Below are 19,555 nucleotides of genomic sequence, written 5' to 3' on the forward strand. Positions count from 1 at the left end.
TTATTTTAGTTTCTCCATTAAAGGCACCTCACATCTTTTTGGGAAACACATCCAGAATTTGATTTCTTATCTTAACTCTCCATTCAGACCTTAGTGTTCTGAATTGTGTTTATTACTACATTCTTTTAGACATTTATAAATGATTCCTCAGTTTGACTGACTTCTTAATCTTTAATTGCTTCAAACTATAAGCACATCCATACACAGATTTTTGAAAAATAGCATTTCTTAAACCTTTTAGCTGCAAGTTATGTCTGGATTTATCCCCTTCTAAGAGGACCAGTTCCTTGCAATTTCCAGGATTGTTGTTAAGCCACCGGATGAGACTCATAAACAACTTAATAATAATCCTGCTCTTAATAAAAGTCAAATTATTTTGAAAAACATATTATTTTCCTTTCAGAAACATTTGATATAAGTAGGAATTAATCATAATAATAATACATCATCTAATCATTTCAAAGTTATATCTTTTTCTTTCTTTCTTTTTTTTTTTTTTCTTTTGCAGGTCCTGATACTAAACTAATGCAGAACAGTGGGAAGACGAAGTTTAAGAGGACAAGCATTGATAGACTGATGAATACTCTAGTACTATGGGTAAGTTACCTTAACAAAATTAGGCACTATCATTAGTCATTGTTATCTTAATATATTTCTTCCATTATTCTGGGAATTCTTTCAGAAATCTACATTCTCCTTGTGGAATTTGTATTTGGGGACTTTGCATTTGGGGCCCAGTTCTACTGTCTTCTACTTCCTAGATTATGATTTCTCAACCATTGGTAGAGACGTAGGTTAGTGCTTGTGGAGGCCTTCATGGCGTTGCAAGACCATTTGTTTTTAAAAGACAAAACATAATTTTTAAGGTAGTTTGGTCTTTCGGTCATGTTACATTTGCTCATGCCCCCTCTACATAGCTTGTGGACAGGGCTGGCTTCATGGATAGGTGGCCTGTGAAGTCACACAGGACCCCCACTCAGAAGGGCCTCACACTTCGCTTATTGATCTGTTGTTGCTGTGCAGAGATTCTTCATAATTTTTAGAGAAGGGGTCCTGCATTTTTATTTTGCACTGGGCCCTGAAAATTATGTAGCTGGTTCTGCTTATAAATCCTCTGAGGCCCAAGTCACTGTTGACCTCCTTCATGAAGACTTCGAAACCTCCTGGGCCCAAGGCTATCTCTTTCCTCTGAATTTTTTTTCTCCTCTGAATTTTTTGAAATTATTTTCTCTACCGCTTGTGAACTCCAAATAGTCAGGTCTTCTTCACACCCCACCCTTTCATCGGTTAATCTTGTGCTCTCTCATGCTGTGGATCTGATTGTTATCTGACTTTTGTGTCATATCGCTTTGTCTCCTTATATTAGGGTTGAGTTTAGAACATTGACTTTGAAATATAAGGACAGTGACTTTGAACCATGTTTCCCTACCAGCCCCATCACAGACTCACAAGCAACGTTAAAGAATCTGCACTCAGTAAATATTTGCTCAACTGATACATAATGGTGGGACCCTGAATAAGGAAAAAAGGGAATGAACTCTTTTGGGGCACAAAGTATTGGCCACGCTCTGTGTTTTACTTTCAGTGTCACCCTCAGACCTGGGCTTTCCTCCTCTCATACCCATAAAGTCCATGAGGCCAAGGGGACATTCCCAGAAGGAGTCTGTGCCCACCTCTAGAATTCCCCATTTAAACAGCCTTGAGCCCACCTGTAGGGCTTGCATGGGGATTGTATATGTATCCACCACAGAGTAAGCTTACTGGTTGTGAAGCAGGCACTGTCCTAGCTTTTTCTACTAGAAAATTGAATGATCCATTGGGGAGTTAGAAGCCATGTCCATCCTAAATTAGGGCATTTGATACCAAGCATCACCAAATTTAATGTTCTTAAAGTAATTTACCTCCATTAATTTGTAGTGTTAGCCGTTGAAAGGAAAGAGGATACTGTGAGACAGGTACCAAATTGGTAGGATTTGGGGGAGTCACAGTATTACTTTTCTCCAATACCTGCTTTTCTAATATAATTTAAATTAGGTTTTCCTGACTTAAAGTATATTAATATACTAATATATTTTAAATGAGGTTTTCCCCAACTTTGTCTTCTTATGTGCCTAATTTGTCCATCAACGAATAAAGGAGGCAGTCCCAGAATGCCTGAATATTCTTTCTTGGAGGAAAAAGGAAATAGGAGAGAAATACGTTCCTGTTTTTAGCCCCACTCCTCCCTCAACAGTGACTGGTATCTGTTCCTAACACGGTGACACTTAGCAAGGTCCCCAGAACATCGTGTTCAGCTCAGGTGTTGTATGTTTGGTGACTTTGTGTCCTTCCTTTCCAGGTTTGGGATTTTGGACTTACAAGGGACTGGCCTTGCTGTCTTCCTAGTTACTTTACCTCTAAAATGTCTGCTTTGCTACTACTGGTACTAATCACAATGTAAGAGTCGGCTAACAGTTTTCAGGTTGCTTCCTACTTTTTTTTAAATCTCAGAAGCAACCTGAAAACTGTTAGTATATGTCATGCCGTATTTTAATTAATCCTTATCTTTCTTGTTGACTTTAAGTAAGGATTATGCAGCTAGGTCTGTAGCCAAGAGACTTGACTAGTCTGAGACAGTCCTTTATTACTGATATTTTCTCCCTTTTGCTTTTATTCCTTGGGTTACCATATAGTTTATCATTCAAACAGGATGCTTTTGAAGGTGGAAGAAGGGAATACTATTAATATTACACCTGGAAAATAGATGTAAACGGGGATTGACCAGAGCAAATCAGTACATATGATCTTCTTTACTTAAGCCACTTAAATATATGCACTCTTCACAAATAGAGGATGTGAAGTTATTAGCTTTGTGACCATAAAGAAGTTATATAGTCTGTCTGGGCTTCTGTTTTATTTTGGTTTTGGCCTGTAAAGTGTGAATAATGTTTGTTCCTATCTCAGAGAGTCAATGGGAGAATTCAGTGAGAAAATGTATGTAAAATATTTAGCCAAGTTCCCAACATAAATATATTACATTTTACTTGTATGATTAATGATAAGTAAGATGAGCTTTGCATAACTTGCTTTTCAAATGACAATTTCTTGGACTTAGAAGTGCTAGATTGCCTTGATATGACCAGTTTGGGATTCAAGTTAACCTTAACCAGACCTCTATTCTCATTTCAGATTTTTGGGTTTCTGATATGCTTGGGAATTATTCTTGCAATAGGAAATTCAATCTGGGAGAATCAAGTTGGGGACCAATTCAGAACTTTCCTCTTTTGGAATGAAGGAGAGAAGAACTCTGTGTTCTCAGGATTCTTAACATTCTGGTCATATATTATTATTCTCAACACAGTTGTACCAATTTCTTTATATGTGAGGTAAGATGAGAGTTTATACTTTGGTGAAGCCATTTCATCAAAAGCCTTTGTTCTGTGTAATCGTTTTTTTTGTTTTAAAATTACAACAATGAGATAGATGTCTCCCTCTAACTGCTCATGATCTGCTACGTCTGTTACAAATGAGGCAACTAAACTGTTCAACTGTTTAACGTTTACTTTTACATTTTCAAATTACAAAAAATGCATTTCATTTTCTTCTTGATTCTTGATTTGGTTTCTTAGGAATGTTTTCCTTTGGAATACATGGACTATGATATAATCTCATGCAACCTGATGAGTTAGAATTGGGTTGATGTTGGGAAAGAAATGGAAGAATATTTGGGGAGATCTATTGGGATGGTGCCTCTCTGGCACTGGTCTGGCTCCAGATACCTGGATTCAGACCCTATTCTACCACTTACTAGCTCCATAACCTTGGGCAAGTTACTTCACCTTCTAGGACCGCAGTGTCCTCATTTTACAAATGGAGAAAGTAATAGTTCTACTTAAAAAGACTGTGTGAGGAATAAACAAACCTGTAAAGCTCTAAGACAAATGCCTGACACATTGTAAGAGCTTAACGAATATTAATTTTTACTATTATTATTAGTAACTATCAGTGAGTACATGGAGGAGTTGAAATATAGTTGGTGGCACTTATTCATTGTTGAATAAGAAGTATGGTTCATAACTCCCTCTACAACTTGATCTGTCATTTCTAGATTTGGTTCTACAAACTAGAGCTAAAATGGTCTACCTATCTATCTATATATAAGCACACTTCTCTCTGTCTCTGTCTCTCTGTCTTGCTGTCTCTCTCTGTTTCTCTCTCTCTCTCTATATATGTATATACATATATGTGTGTGTATGTGTGTTTATATACATATATATTTGATAGGGCTTTGAAGTTGGCCCTAGAATCTGTACCTGAGACATTCCTGACGCTAATCCTACCAAGACTGAGTCAGGTGGTCCCAAAGACACTGGAGCCAAGATGAGACTTGGTTGTTTGACATTCTTTTTTTTTTTTTTAATTTATTTATTTGTTTTTTAAATTTTTGGCCTCACCGCACGGCTTGTGGGATCTTAGTTCCCCAATGAGGGATCAAACCCACGCCCTCAGCAATGAAAGTGAGGAGTCCTACCCACTGGACCACCAGGGAATTCCCTATTCCCCTTTTTTAAGGGAGAAAAAGAAGAAGGTGGTAAATCCAGGATGAACAAAACTATTAAGAAGTATAACCTTAAAGGTAGCTCCTCTCCAAAAATAGAAATCATAGCAAACAGAACTGCATTGCTTTAACTTAGACTGTGTTCATCCAGCAGCCCTCTGCTGAGTGCCCACTGGGGGCCAGGCACTGTGCTAGGCATGGGGACATGCACGAATATGGACACGCCTTCCCTGGAGCAGCTCACAGTCCAGCCTCCCTCGGCAGATTAGAATCGAAGTCCCTTGGCAGCACGGTGTCCCCGTGTTTTTTTTTTACACTGTATACATGTCAATCCCAATCACCCAATTCAGTACACCACCATCCCCACCCCACTGCGGTTTTCCCCACTTGGTGTCCATACGTCTGTTCTCTACATCTGTGTCTCAACTTCTGCCCTGCAAGCCAGCTCATCTGTAACATTTTTCTAGGTTCCAAATACATGCGTTAATATACGATATTTGTTTTTCTCTTTCTGACTTACTTCACTCTGTATGACAGTCTCTAGCTCCGTCCACATCTCAATAAATGACTCAATTTTGTTCCTTTTTATGGCTGAGTAATATTCCATTGTATATATGTACCACAACTTCTTTATCCATCCGTCTGTTGATGGGCATTTAGGCTGCTTCCATGACCTGGCTATTATAAATAGTGCTACAGTAAACATCAGGGTGCACGTGTCTTTTTGAATTTTGGTTTTCTCTGGGTATACGCCCAGTAGTGGGATTGCTGGATCATATGGTAATTCTACTTTTAATTTTTTAAGGAACCTCCATATAGTTCTCCATAGTGGCTGTATCAGTTTACATTCCCACCAACAGTGCAAGAGGGTTCTCTTTTCTCCACACCCTCTCCAGCATTTGTTGTTTGTAGATTTTCTGATGATGCTCATTCTAACTGGTGTGAGGTGATACCTCACTGTAGTTTTGATTTGCATTTCTCTAGTAATTAATGAAGTTGAGAAGCTTCTCATGTGCTTCTTGGCCATCTGTATGTCTTCTTTGGAGAAATGTCTATTTAGGTCTTCTGCCCATTTTTGGATTGGGTTGTTTGTTTCTTTAATATTGAGCTGCATAAGCTGTTTATATATTTTGGAGATTAATCCTTGTCCATTGATTTGTATGCAAATATTTTCTCCCATTCTGAGGGTTGTCTTTTTGTCTTGTTTATGGTTTCCTTTGCTGTGTAAAAGCTATGAAGTTTCATTAGGTCCCATTTGTTTATTTATGTTTTTATTTCCATTGCTCTAAGAGGTGGATCAAAAAAGATCTTGCTGTGATTTATGTCAAAGAGTGTTCTTCCTATGTTTTCCTCTAAGAGTTTTAGAGTGTTTGGTCTTACATTTAGGTCCCGACTCCATTTGAGTTTATTTTTGTGCATGGTGTTAGGGAGTATTCTAATTTCATTCTTTTACATGTAGCTGTCCAGTTTCCCCAGCACCACTTATTGAAGAGGCTGTCTTTTCTCCATTGTATATCCTCGCCACCTTTGTCATAGATTAGTTGACCATAGGTGCGAGGGTTTATCTTTGGGCTTTCAATCTTGTTCCATTGATCTAGGTAATTGTCTTGATTACTGTAGCTTTGTAGTATAGTCTGAAGTCAGGGAGTCTGATTCCTCCAGCTGTTTTTTCCCCTCAAGACTGCTTTGGCTATTTGGGGTCTTTTGTGTCTCCATACAAATTTTAAGATGATTTGTTCTAGTTCCATAAAAAATGCCATTGGTAATTTGATAGGGATTGCATTGAATCTGTAGATTGCTTTGGGTAGTAGAGTCATTTTCACAATATTGATTCTTCCAATCCAAGAACATGGTATATCTCTCCATCTGTTTGTGTCATCTTTAGTTTCTTTCATCAGTGTCTTATAGTTTTCTACATACAGGTCTTTTGTCTCCCTAGGTAGGTTTATTCCTAGGTATTTTATTCTTTTTGTTCCAATGGTAAATGGGAGTGTTTCCATAATTTCTCTTTCAGGTTTTTCGTCATTAGTGTATAGGAATGCAAGAGATTTCAGTGCATTAATTTTGTATCCTGCTACTTTACCAAATTCATTGATTAGCTCTAGTAGTTTTCTGGTGGCATTTTTAGGATTCTCTATGTATGGTATCATGTCATCTGCAAACAGTGACAGTTTTACTTCTTTTCTGATTTGGATTCCTTTTATTTCTTTTTCTTCTCTGATTGCCGTGGCTAAGACTTCCAAAACTATGTTGAATGATAGTGGTGAGAGTGGACATCCTTGTCTCGTTCCTGATCTTACAGGAAATGCTTTCAGTTTTTCACCATTGAGAATGATGTTTGCTGTGGGTTTGTTGTGTATGGTCTTTATTATGTTGAGGTAGGTTCCCTCTATGCCCACTTTCTGGAGAGTTTTTATCATGAATGGGTGTTGAATTTTGTGAAAAGCTTTTTCTGCATCTATTCAGATGATCATATGAATTTTATTCTTCTGTTTCTTAATATGGTGTATCACATTGATTGATTTGCATACATTGAAGAATCCTTGCATCCCTGGGATAAATCCCAGTTGGTCGTGGTATATGATCCTTTTAATGTGTTGTTGGATTCTCTTTGCTAGTATTTTGTTGAGGATTTTTGCATCTATATTCATCAGTGATGTTGGTCTGTAATTTTCTTTTTTTGTAGTATTGTTGTCTGGTTTTGGTATCAGCGTGATGGGGACCTCATAGAATGAGTTTGGGAGTGTTCTTTCCTCTGCAATTTTTTGGACGAGTTTGAGAAGGATGGGTGTTAGCTCTTCTCTAAATGTTTGATAGAATTCACCTGTGAAGCCATCTGGTCCTGGACTTTTGTTTGTTGGAAGATTTTTAATCACAGTTTCAATTTCATTACTTGTGATTTGTCTGTTCATATTTTCTATTTCTTCCTGGTTCAGTCTTGGAAGGTTATACCTTTCTAAGAATTTGTCCATTTCTTCCAGATTGTCTATTTTATTGGCATAGCATTGCTTGTAGTAGTCTCTTAGGATGCCTTGTATTTCTGCGGTGTCTGTTGTAACTTCTCCTTTTTCATTTCTAATTTTATTGATTTGAGCCCTCTCCCTCTTTTTCTTGATGAGTCTGGCTACTGGTTTATCAATTTTGTTTATCTTTTCAAGGAACCAGCTTTTATTTTTATTGATCTTTGCTATTGTTTTCTTTGTTTCTATTTCATTTATTTCTGCTCTGATCTTTATGATTTCTTTCCTTCTGCTGACTTTGGGTTTTGTTTGTTCTTCTTTCTCTAGTTCCTTTAGGTGTAAGTTTAGATTGTTTATGTGAGATTTTTCTTGTTTCTTGAGGTAGGCTTGTATAGCTATAAACTTCCCTCTTAGAACTGCTTTTGCTGCATCCCATAGGTTTTGGATTGTCGTGTTTTCATTGTCATTTGTCTCTAGATATTTTTTGATTTCCTCTTTGATTTCTTCAGTGATCTCTTCGTTATTTAGTAACGTATTGTTTAGCCTCATGTATTTGTGTTTTTTAAGTTTTTTTCCCTGTAATTCATTTCTAATTTCATAGTGTTTTGGTCAGAAAAGATGCCTGATATGACTTCAATTTTCTTAAATTTACTGAGGCTTGATTTGTGACCCAAGATGTGATCTATCCTGGAGAATGTTCTGTGCGCACTTGAGAAGAAAGTGTAATCTGCTTTTTTTGGATGGAATGTCCTATAAATATCAATTAAATCTATCTGGTCTATTGTGTCATTTAAAGTTTCTGTTTCCTTATTTATTTTCATTTTGGGTGGTCTGTCCATTGGTGCAAGTGAGGTTTTAAAGTCCCCCACCATGATTGTGTTACTGTCGATTTCCCCTTTTACAGCTGTTAGCCATTGCCTTATCTATTGAGGTGCTCCTATGTTGGGTTATATATTTATAATTGTTATACCTTCTTCTTGGATTGATCCCTTGATCATTATGTAGTGTCCTTCCTTGTCTCTTGTAACATTCTTTATTTTAAAGTCTATTTTATCTGATATGAATATAGCTACTCCAGCTTTCTTTTGATTTCCATTTGCATGGAATATCTTTTTCCATCCCCTCACTTTAAGTCTGTATTTGTCCCTGGGTCTGACGTGGGTCTCTTGTAGGCAGCATATATATGGGTCTTGTTTCTGTATCCATTCAGCAAGCCTGTGTCTTTTGGTTGGAGCATTTAATCCATTCACGTTTAAGGTAATTATCGATGTGTATGTTCCTATGCCCATTTTCTTCATTGTTTTGGGTTTGTTTTTGTAGGTCCTTTTCTTCTCTTGTGTTTCACACTTAGAGAAGTTCCTTTAGCATTTGTTGTAGAGCTGGTTTGGTGGTGCTGAATTCTCTTAGCTTTTGCTTGTCTGTAAAGCTTTTGATTTCTCCATTGAATCTAAATGAGATCCTTGCCAGGTAGAATAATCTTGGTTGTAGGTTCTTCCCTTTCATCACTTTATCATGTGCCACTCCCTTCTGGCTTGTAGAGTTTCTGCTGAGAAAGCAGCTGTTAACCTTATGGGATTTCCCTTGTATGTTATTTATCGTTTTTCCCTTGCTGCTTTCAATAATTTTGCATTGTCTTTAATTTTTGCCAATTTGATTAATATGTGTCTTGGCGTGTTTCTCCTGTATGGGACTCTCTGTGCTTCCTGGACTTGTGTGGCTATTTCCTTTCCCATGTTAGGGAAGTTTTCAACTATAATCTCTTCAAATATTTTCTCTGGTCCTTTCTCTCTCTCTTCTCCTTCTGGGACCCCTATAATGCAAACGTTGTTGCATTTAATGTTGTCCCAGAGGTCTCTTAAGCTGTCTTCATTTCTTTTCATTCTTTTTTCTTTAGTCTGTTCCACAGACTAAAGTGAAATCTACCATTCTGTCTTCCAGGTCACTTATCCGTTCTTCTGCCTCAGTTATTCTGCTATTGATTCCTTCTAGTGTAGTTTTCATTTCAGTTATTGTATTGTTCATCTCTGTTTGTTTGTTCTTTAATTCTTCTAGGTCTTTGTTAAACATTTCTTACATCTTCTTGGTCTTTGCCTCCATTCTTTTTCTGAGGTCCTGAATCATCTTCACTATCATTATTCTGAATTCTTTTTCTGGAAGGTTGCCTATCTCCACTTCATTTAGTTGTTTGTCTGGGGTTTTATCTTGTTCCTTCATCTGGTATATAACCGTCTGCCTTTTCATCTTGTCTGTCTTTCTGTGAATGTGGTTTTTATTCCACAGGCTGCAGGATTGTATTTTTTCTTGCTTCTGCTGTCTGCCCTCTGGTGGATGAGGCTATCTAAGAGGCTTGATGATAGGCTCTGGTGGTGGGTAGAGGTTACTGTTGCTCTGGTGGGCAGAGCTCAGTAAAACTTTAATCCACTTGACTGTTGATGGGTGGGGCTGGGTTCCCTCCCTCTTGATTGTTTTGCCTGAGGCTACCCAACACTGGAGCCTACCTGGGCTCTTTGGTGGGGCTAATGACAGACTCTGGGAGGGCTCACACCAAGGAGTACTTCCTGAACTTCTGCTGCCAGTGTCCTTGTCCCCATGGTGAAACAGAGCCACCCCCTGCCTCTGCAGGAGACCCTCCAACACTAGCAGGTAGGTCTGGTTCAGTGTCCCCTGGGATCGCTGCTCCTTCCCCTGGGTCCCGATGCACACACTACTTTGTGTGTGCCCTCCAAGAGTGGGGTCTCTGTTTACCCCAGTCCTGTCAAAGTCCTGCAATCAATTCCCACTAGGCTTCAAAGTTTGATTCTTTAGGAATTCCTCCTCCCGTTGCCAGACCCCCAGGTTGGGAAGCCTGACATGGGGCTCAGAACCTTCACTCCAGTGGGTGGACTTCTTTGGTATAAGTGTTTGCCAGTCTGTGAGTCACCCACCCACCAGTTATGGGATTTGATTTTACTGTGATTGTGCCCCTCCTACCGTCTCATTGTGGCTTCTCCTTTGTCTTTGGATGTGGGGTATCTTTTTTGGTGAGTTCCAGTGTCTTCCTGTCAATGATTGTCCAGCAGGTAGTTGTGATTCTGGTGTTTTCGCAAGAGGGAGTGAGAGCACGTGCTTCTACTCCGCCATCTTGTTTCCTCCGTCGACATTCCTCATCACCAGTATTTTAACAATAAACAAAATCACCAGCTCTAAATCCCCACTAATTTTTACGAGCTTCTTTTTCTCTTTTTCCAAAATCCTAACTCTGATGAAACAAGGGAAGGTTAATGCACAAAATCCACCCTTGTTTTAGAGAGCAGTTAGGAAACTGAAATGTCAAGTTGTGGGAAATTGACTGGAAGTAGTGGCATGTGGTCACAACACCACAAAATGCTTTGGGCCTTCTGGAGCTGTGGTCAGAGCGGGCTCTATTTAAAATGTATCCTACTGGCTCATCTTTGATTCTGAGGACCTCTTATGCTTGTATCCAATTATAAAGTCTGTAGTAAATCCTGCTCTTTGCCAGAGGAGCTATGGTCAGTTTTTATAGCTTTCCTTTTATGTCGAAATGAATAATAAATGCTCATAGTGGCTTACCATCTGCACACGTACAGTTTCATGTGTCCTCACGAAGGAAGTGTATTTCATATACACTCTTTCTTTGAAGTGCACTGGCATTTTTCATTTAATGATTTTTAAGATTGTTTTTTTAAAGACCAAGACTAGATTCCCAGGTTCCTTTTCCTTCTAATGTGTCCCCCACAGTGGCAGAATGAAAACCTATTTGGAATAGTCTGAGCCCAAGTTCTCGTCTTGTCACTGCCACTGATAGCTGTGTGACCTTGGAGAAAGCACTTGGCTTCTCTGTGCCTTAGTTTGCCTATGAAGTATGAAATATGTGCTCTAAAATGAGCAGATTGAGATAATTGATTTCTGAGTTCCTTTCTGCTCCAAATAATATCACCTTACCTCTAGATAGCATTTCATATTTTACATAAAGTGCTTTCACATGCATTATCTCATTTATGTCTCCCCAAAATCTTTTGAAGTAGTTATTGCTGAACTTCTTTTATAAATGAGATGATTTTTTCAGGATTGTGGAGCTGGTTAGGGACAGAGCCAAGATCCAAACCTAAGTCTTCTAACACTTGGCACATTGTCTATGTCTTAAGCTGTGCATGATTTATTAATCAGCCAAGACATCAAGAGAAAAAAAAAAAAGAGGCTAGAATTTTCTACCTGTTGGTAAGCCATGGTATTGATGAAGATAAATGTGAGCATTTTTGCTCACCAAATAAGAATAGTGATTCTGAGTTCAGCTTGAGGGAAAAAAGCATTCCAGGGAATTTCAGGTTGCTAAGACAGAGATCTGGAAAAAGAGAAATCATAGGTATTTCTGATTGGAGAGATGAAGGCCTTCTACAAAAGCTTCCATTATGCCTTTGAATAGGTACAAGGAATAAATTAGTGCCATGTCACTTGAGGATAAAAGTGTAGACTTTACTTTGAATGCTTAACAATTCCATGTGAGCATAGGACATTGATTTTGGTAGGGTATTTCTATGTTGTCAATTTATCTGTAGTTTAAAACATACCCAGCTACAGTTTTTTAATACATCATCTTAAGAAGTGCAGCTGTTGTACTCCCAAGGAATTAGCTTTTTAGTGTTTTTTCCAAAACAAAAGAAACTTGTTTCTATGTTGCTTATTTTGCCTCAGAATGGGCAGAATCATAAGCCCTGTTCTTTGAGCCTCCAGGCAGAAAACACTAAGCAGCTTGATTATACTGACTCTGTGCATTTGTCTCCTTTTCTCTGCTATTATAAAACAAAGAGCTGAATGTTCCATTGTGACTCTCCTAAATGCTCTTTTCCCAAACAAAAAGGATACTCTTCCTCTCTACAGACTATTTTAAGGTCTAAGAATTCAAATTAATTTAGAGTACTTCCACTGACTTGAACTGCAACACAAAAGGATCAAATTCTGCTCTCCATTAATTTTGCTTAGATTTTTAGGGAGATACTTTACTTTTAGATAAATGAAAGCTTCAAGTGATTGATCAGTTACCTGCATAATGCCATTTTTATGGCATTCTTAAGGTCAGGTCTTCATTGACTTTACCAAATGCCTGAATTCTAGTCTTGGTTCTGTGGTTAATTATTTGTGTGACCTTGGGTTAGTCACTTAACCTCTCTATGTCTTAATGTCCTTCTTGGTGAAATTAGGGAATAGAGGGTCAGATTTCTCATTCAACACTAACTGACTGCCTGTGACAGGTAAGGCACTCTGCCTGGTCCATGGTAAGTGCTAATGCTTTCTGAGTGAATGGAAGAGGAAGAACAAAGCTGAGTTAGAACAGCCAGCAAGGAACTTAGAAGGAAGTGGGGTGGGAATGATATGAAGAATAAATCATGATAAGATAAGGTATAAATAAATACATGCAGAATATGACATTCATTTTTATATCTTATGACTCTACAGTCATAGTGTGATTTTTTAGTTTGCGTGAAAAAAAGTGTTACCATTTAAATAGTTAGAAAACGAACTGGCACCCTACCATTGCTGGGGAGGGAAATATAGATGTGTCATGTACTTATAGAACTAGAAGCATAGGATTTAGTGCCCAGAAAGGACTTGGGTGTCATCTTTTGTCTTTAAGGAGACAAATGTTCAGAGTTAGCATAATCAGGCTGCTGTCAACTTTCTCAAATTTACGGATGAGAAAACCTAAGCTTAATTCCCATTAACATCAGAAATAAACTATGGGTCCCTGCTTTATTATTACTATTTTATACTGTTCTGGATCTTCTTGTTAATATACTAACACATGCAACTAAAATATTTATGAACAAAATGAGACATGAAACTGAAAAAAATCTCTTAGAAAGGAAGAGCAGAGACAATGTGATTATAAACCTAGAAAATCCAAAAGAATAACTGTAAAACTCTTAGTAAGATAATTCAGTGCAATGTTGTATTTTGTAACATAATCACTTTTTTTAATATTAAGAAAAGCTTTTAGTATTAAAAACACTTACCGGGGCTTCCCTGGTGGCGCAGTAGTTGAGAATCTGCCTGCTAATGCAGGGGACACGGGTTTGAGCCCTGGTCTGGGAGGATCCCACATGCCACGGAGCAACTAGGCCCATGAGCCACAACTACTGAGCCTGCGCGTGTGGAGCCTGTGCTCTGCAACAAGAGAGGCCGCGATAGTGAGAGGCCCGCACACCGGAATGAAGAGTGGCCCCCACTTGCCACAACTAGACAAAGCCCTCGCACAGAGACAAAGACCCAACACAGCAAAAATAAATAAATTAATTAATAAACTCCTACCCACAACATCTAAAAATAAAAACACAACACACTTTCCTTTAAGCCAAAAGCAACTAAAAAATTTTCCCATCAATAAAAAGATACAGTGTCCAGGAGCAAATCTATCAAGCTATGGTGTGGACCTATGTGAAAAACAAAGCGAAACAAAACAAAACTAAACTCTTTACCAATAGAAGTACTTTTTCAAAATTGAATTCCTGGGGAGAGTTATCCTTTTTCTTGAAGTTGTGTTTAAATGTTATAAAATATCCATTCTTTTCAAATAATTAAGAGGTTAATACAACTTTAATAAAAATTCCAAATAAGTTTTATGAGAAAGTTGATACATTGATTCTAAAGTTTATTTGATGAATACATTAATTCTATCAAGAGGAATAAATGAGTGATTACAGCTAAGAATTTTTGAAAAAGAAGAGAATAAAGATGTTCTTACCTCTTTCCAGGTATGCCAAATTTTATAAAGCTACAATAATGAAAACATTAAGTACATTAAGTACATTAAGTAACACATTAAGGAACAAAATTGAAATGCCTAAAACAGATTCTACTGAAGAAATAATTTATATGTGACATGCAAGCATCTCAGCACAGTAGGGGAAAGGATTCAATGTTCAAATGGTGATGAATAAACTTTGTAAAAATTGAAATTAGCTTCTCTATGCACATCCTTCAGAAAATTCTAATTGCAATAAATAATTAAACGTGGGGAAAATACCAAAAAAAAACTAGAAGAAAAGTATAGATATCTGTATATATATAATCTCGCCATAGGGAAGGCTTAAGCAAAGCTCCCTGAAAAGAAACTATAAACAGAAACTATAAACTATTGATAAATTTGATTGATTAAAGAGAGAAAACTTCTTTGTGTCAAAAATAGTGGAAACAAAATTAAAAGATGAATGATAAACTGGGTAACTATTGGCATAATGTATATAGATACATATGCTATATATATATATCTCTACAATTTTTACAAATCAATAAGAAATACACTAATACCTGAATAGGAAAGATGAAATCGGCAGGTAATGCAATTAGATAATTCTGAGAAGAAATATAACTGGCCAATAAAATTTGAAAAAAAAAATTCAACTCACTGATAAGAAGTGCGGTCATCAGTAATGAGAGGCCATTTGACTTGGCATAGACGAAAAGATAATTTTCAGTAATCTAATGGTAGAAACTTACATTGTTGTAACTTTTTTGGAAGTTTATTTGGCCTTGTGTACAAAGACTGAAAACGATTATACCCTTGGCTTCAGAAATTCCACTTCTAGAGCTGGAAAATCATAAATCACCACTAGATCATGAGACAATGCTCTTTTCAATGGGCAAAGTCATATGACAACACAACCTGTTTTTACTCAATAGCTATTACGGTTTGCTTAGTGCTTCATGGAGATACTCCTTTCTACCTCTTTTGGCAAAGTGAAGCGACATCAAACAACTAAAATGCTATACAAGAAATCTCTACTAGGCCTGTTTAATGTAAGTAGAGAAGCATGGAACACTCCCTAAGGCTTTATGCAAAGCCAGCTCATTGTTTCAAGGTGCTACAAGCAAATGACTTAGAACATTTTATGAACAGACTCTGCTGAGATGCCTCTGAAGGTCCCTAAAACCTGGAGACAGAGCATCCACATTTTCTTCTAAACTCTGAAGACTTTGGCAGACTTCTTGCTTTGGCAAAGCTTTGTATCTTCTGAAATTGATGGAGTATTTCTCTTTTTTTTCCATTTTAATGATGAAAGTGTGGAAGTAATTCGTCTGGGACACAGTTATTTTATAAACTGGGATCGGAAGATGTATTACTCTGGGAAGGCAACACCTGCTCAAGCTCGGACGACCACGCTCAATGAGGAACTAGGCCAGATTGAATATGTTTTCTCTGACAAAACGGGTACCCTCACTGAAAACATCATGACTTTTAAAAAATGTTCCATTAATGGGAGAATCTACGGTAAGGGAAACAGTTCCTTTTTCCTGATATTGTTAAAAGTCCTTAAAAGAAATAAGCAACACTGTTTTATTTTTTAATTAAAAAATCTCTGTTTTTCTGATGAATATGGGCACCACCAGCATCTAATAACATAGTGCTTGGCACATAATAAACACTTGCTAAATATTTGTTGGATGAATATTGAATAATTCAGATGATACTTTAAATCTGTTACCATTCATGGGTAGAGATGGGGGTTAGACGTGATACTGTCTAAGGTTCCTTTCAGTGCACCAACTGTGTGATCTGTTCGGTGGTGCTTGATAGACCCATATCCCAGGGAGGACAAGTTCTTCATAGCCTGTTTATCTCAGTAAAAGCAATATTTTATACTTGCTTCCTAACAGCTCTGGAATTGATGTTAGTGTCTGTATTCATAAGAATTTACAATTCATTCCTGAGAATTCACACTGTATAGGGCTACTCTGAGTGGTCAAACTGTTTCATCAATATCCAGTTGCTATTTGTATGCTTCTTTTAGGATACCTGCCCTGTTTTGGATTTTCAGGCATTCTAGTAATATGTGACCCTTGTCACCCCGACTTTGGCTAGTTAGCAGACAGTTCCTTCTGTTGAGAGCACGGAAGCTTCCCGGAAGGGTGCTGTCGGGTTCCTCTGGACTCCCAATCTCACTTCACTGGACTCTGAGTGTACAGTTTCTCAATACAGAAATCTCAGGAAATAAAGGAAATCTGAGAAAGAGAGGGAAAACTTTCCTTTGTCTCCTGATGGGAAACTTCACACATTGCCAAATATTTTAAAGTAAGATTTGACCCTGAACAAAACTAAGAAATACAGGAAGTTGATTTTCATACTTTCCTACCTTTTGACCTCCCTCTGCTATCCCACCCCCATAACCCATGGTCGCCATGGTTTCCTCACCTTTCTTCTGCCCTGCCCCTGTCCTGCCCCACGCTTCTCTGGTAGTGGACCAGATGACTTTTCAAACTGGACTTCCACAAGCCCTCAGTTACATTGTGCATTTCTGATATCACTCTTATTAAGATGATAAATAAAATAGAAGCTTTTCTTAAAATTTATTCTTTTGATATTATTTTCAGAGGCTTTCAAAATATACAACCCAAAGAGCAGTTTAAATGAGAAAATTTCTGTTAGAGTATTGGAGATATTTGGAATTTTGTAGACCTTTTGGATTCTTTTGCCATGGCACTTATTGATAATATAATAATTATAATAATATCCCTTCCAGGAAATGACCCTAAAGAAATTATCAGACATGTGGACCAAGATTTATTTGTAGATATGTTTGTCACAGGGTGATTTTTAGAGAAGTCCCTTGCTTTTCACAAAGTATATATCCCAAGATCTTTGCAAATCTCCAAATTTACAAATCCCATGATAGCTTGTGATTTCCCTCATAAAAGGCAGGAAAGTAACTGAAAGATTTAAGTAACCCCTTTAGACCCTTAAATTTATATAGCCATTCTAATTTATAATACATTTACTATTACTAAAGCACTCAAAGAATGTTCCAGAATCACTTTTTACCCCCCATACAGTTGGCCTTGTTTATATCATAGATCCAGGCCTTGGGAAAATTTGATATTCTACTCTGATTTATCTAAAGCTTCTATTTTCTTTCTCAGAACTATTATTTTCTTAGACTTCTTCCATTTTTCTTCACTTTCATCACCAGCCTTGTGAAGAGGCTTTCTTTGGGAGGACCATTTTACACAAAGACAGTTTTATTTTGCTTTTAACATTTATCAGAGTTACAGCATAAAGGGCAATGACTGGCACATAACCGTGGTGAGTTTGGGATTTAAATTCCAGGTGCTGGGCTAGGTTCACTCTCTAGCTCAGGGACTCTTCCCACACAGCAGCCTCACAGTATTCTAGATTTAGACCTGAGCCCCAGAAAAACAACCAGTAACTCTTTATCAAGTGGTTTTTGGGTCACAGTGTTGTATAATGAAAATAGATTTGAATTAAAAAACCTACTATGCTGACTTTTTAGTTTTAGTTGAATCATGTCACTTTGAATTCTGTTCTTCAGTCCTGTCCTCTATAAAACAGGAATGAAAATCTGTTTTTTTTGTTTGTTTGTTTTGTTTCATTTTTTTTACAGGTTTTTGTTCCTGTTTTTAAAACGCCTATATTTTCCAATATATTTGTAATAAGCACATATCGGCTTTATACTAAGAATAGTTATTTTTAAATGTTTGGCACATAGGTGGCTATGTTTTCTGACTGCAGAAGGCTCTGACATGGTTTCATGTTTACTTGCTAATTTGACCTTGCCATTATAGATATTAAAGATGGATCTGGCCCAAACCAAGATAGACAAAGATGTACTCATCAAGATGAGAATTGGTCTGTCTTGGATATCATTTTGGATTCCCCAACAGTGGGTATAAAGTGAAAAACAAAATTTGTCTCTCGCAAACATCATAGATAATGTAACAACAGAATGATAAAATTTACAGATAAACATGATTGCGATCTTATTTTGTTTTAATGTGTACTGCATTTTAGTTCTATCTTGGGCAAACATGAGTATCTTTCTGTGTTAATCGCCATATCTACCGTTACAGTTTGAAAACACTCCTTAAGATGTCTAGGTTTGAACTCATAATGTCATCTAGTAGTAGTGCTTTAATAAACAAGTGTATTTCTTAAAACTAAATGACTAAATCTAGTTTCAATTTCATTTATTTTTAATTCTCAATTTTTGTTTTTTCAGGCGAAGTACATGATGTCCTGGGTCAGAAAACAGACATGACTAAGGTGTGGAGGTGATAAAATTCATTCTTACTTTTAATTTCAAATTGTATGTGCTTTTTAAAAATGATGAGTTCCTAGATGCCTGATTTCCACTATGACCAGATGAGATACCTAATATGTAACATTAAAAAAATAGATTCATATGGTTCAAAATTCCTTCTTGTCCAGGTTTCCCAACCACAGAGTTCCCTGTTTTTGTTTTCTCTTTTAGAGGTGTTTATTACATACAAGCAAATATATTTTTCCATTTTTTACATAGTTGGCAGTGAACTATACATACTGTTCTTAACTTTCTTCCTCAACAATGATCAAGATCTTTCTATATCAGTGAAAAAAAAGTGCTCCCTTTTTCTCTTTACAGTGAATAATAGTCTGTTATACCAATGTTCCTTAATTTATGTAAGGAGACAGGAATGGACATTCAGAATATTTTCAATATTTTGCTTGTAAAGAAAATGCAGCAAAAATAACAGTGTAGGGCTTCCCTGGTGGCACAGTGGTTGAGAGTCCGCCTGCCGATGCAGGGGACACGGGTTTGTGCCCCGGTCCAGGAGGATCCCACATGCCGCGGAGCAGCTGGGCCCGTGAGCCATGGCCGCTGAGCCTGCGCGTCCGGAGCCTGTTCTCCGCAATGGGAGAGGCCACAACAGTGAGAGGCCCACGTACCACAAAAAAAAAATAATAATAAATAACAGTGTATACGTTATATCACATGGATCCTATATTCTCTAACAAATTCCATTTCTAGAAATGGAACTGCTCAATCAAAATATATGTGCATTTATAATTTGATAAATATTGCCAAATTGTCCTCTTTAGAATTTACATCAATTTACCCTGACACAAGCAATGTACAAGAGTGCTTACTTTCTCCTACCTTCACCAACACAATGTTTTATCAAAGTTTTTGATTTTTGACAAGACTATGTAAAAGTCACTTTGCTGTGCAGCAGAAATTAACTGCAACATTGTAAATCAACTATATACTTCAATAAAATAAAAAACAAT

At 37.3% G+C, this 19,555-nt stretch overlaps 1 protein-coding gene across 10 annotated transcripts in view; it reads left to right on the forward strand.

Annotated features, from left to right (window-relative positions):
- ATP8B4 (ATPase phospholipid transporting 8B4 (putative)) overlaps positions 1-19,555 on the forward strand; it is a 295,105-nt gene that overhangs the window by 189,101 nt on the left and 86,449 nt on the right. For all 10 annotated transcript variants that reach the window (XM_029236307.1, XM_029236303.1, XM_029236302.1 and 7 more), the window contains 4 exons: positions 509-597; positions 3,169-3,365; positions 15,555-15,763; positions 18,507-18,550. In XM_029236307.1, the coding sequence (XP_029092140.1) occupies positions 509-597; positions 3,169-3,365; positions 15,555-15,763; positions 18,507-18,550 (539 nt within the window). The remainder of the gene's footprint in view (positions 1-508; positions 598-3,168; positions 3,366-15,554; positions 15,764-18,506; positions 18,551-19,555) is intronic.

This window comes from Monodon monoceros, unplaced genomic scaffold, assembly GCF_005190385.1.
Source record: "Monodon monoceros isolate NGI ecotype Baffin Bay Population unplaced genomic scaffold, NGI_Narwhal_1 Super_Scaffold_21, whole genome shotgun sequence".
Taxonomy (NCBI): Eukaryota; Metazoa; Chordata; class Mammalia; order Artiodactyla; family Monodontidae; genus Monodon; species Monodon monoceros.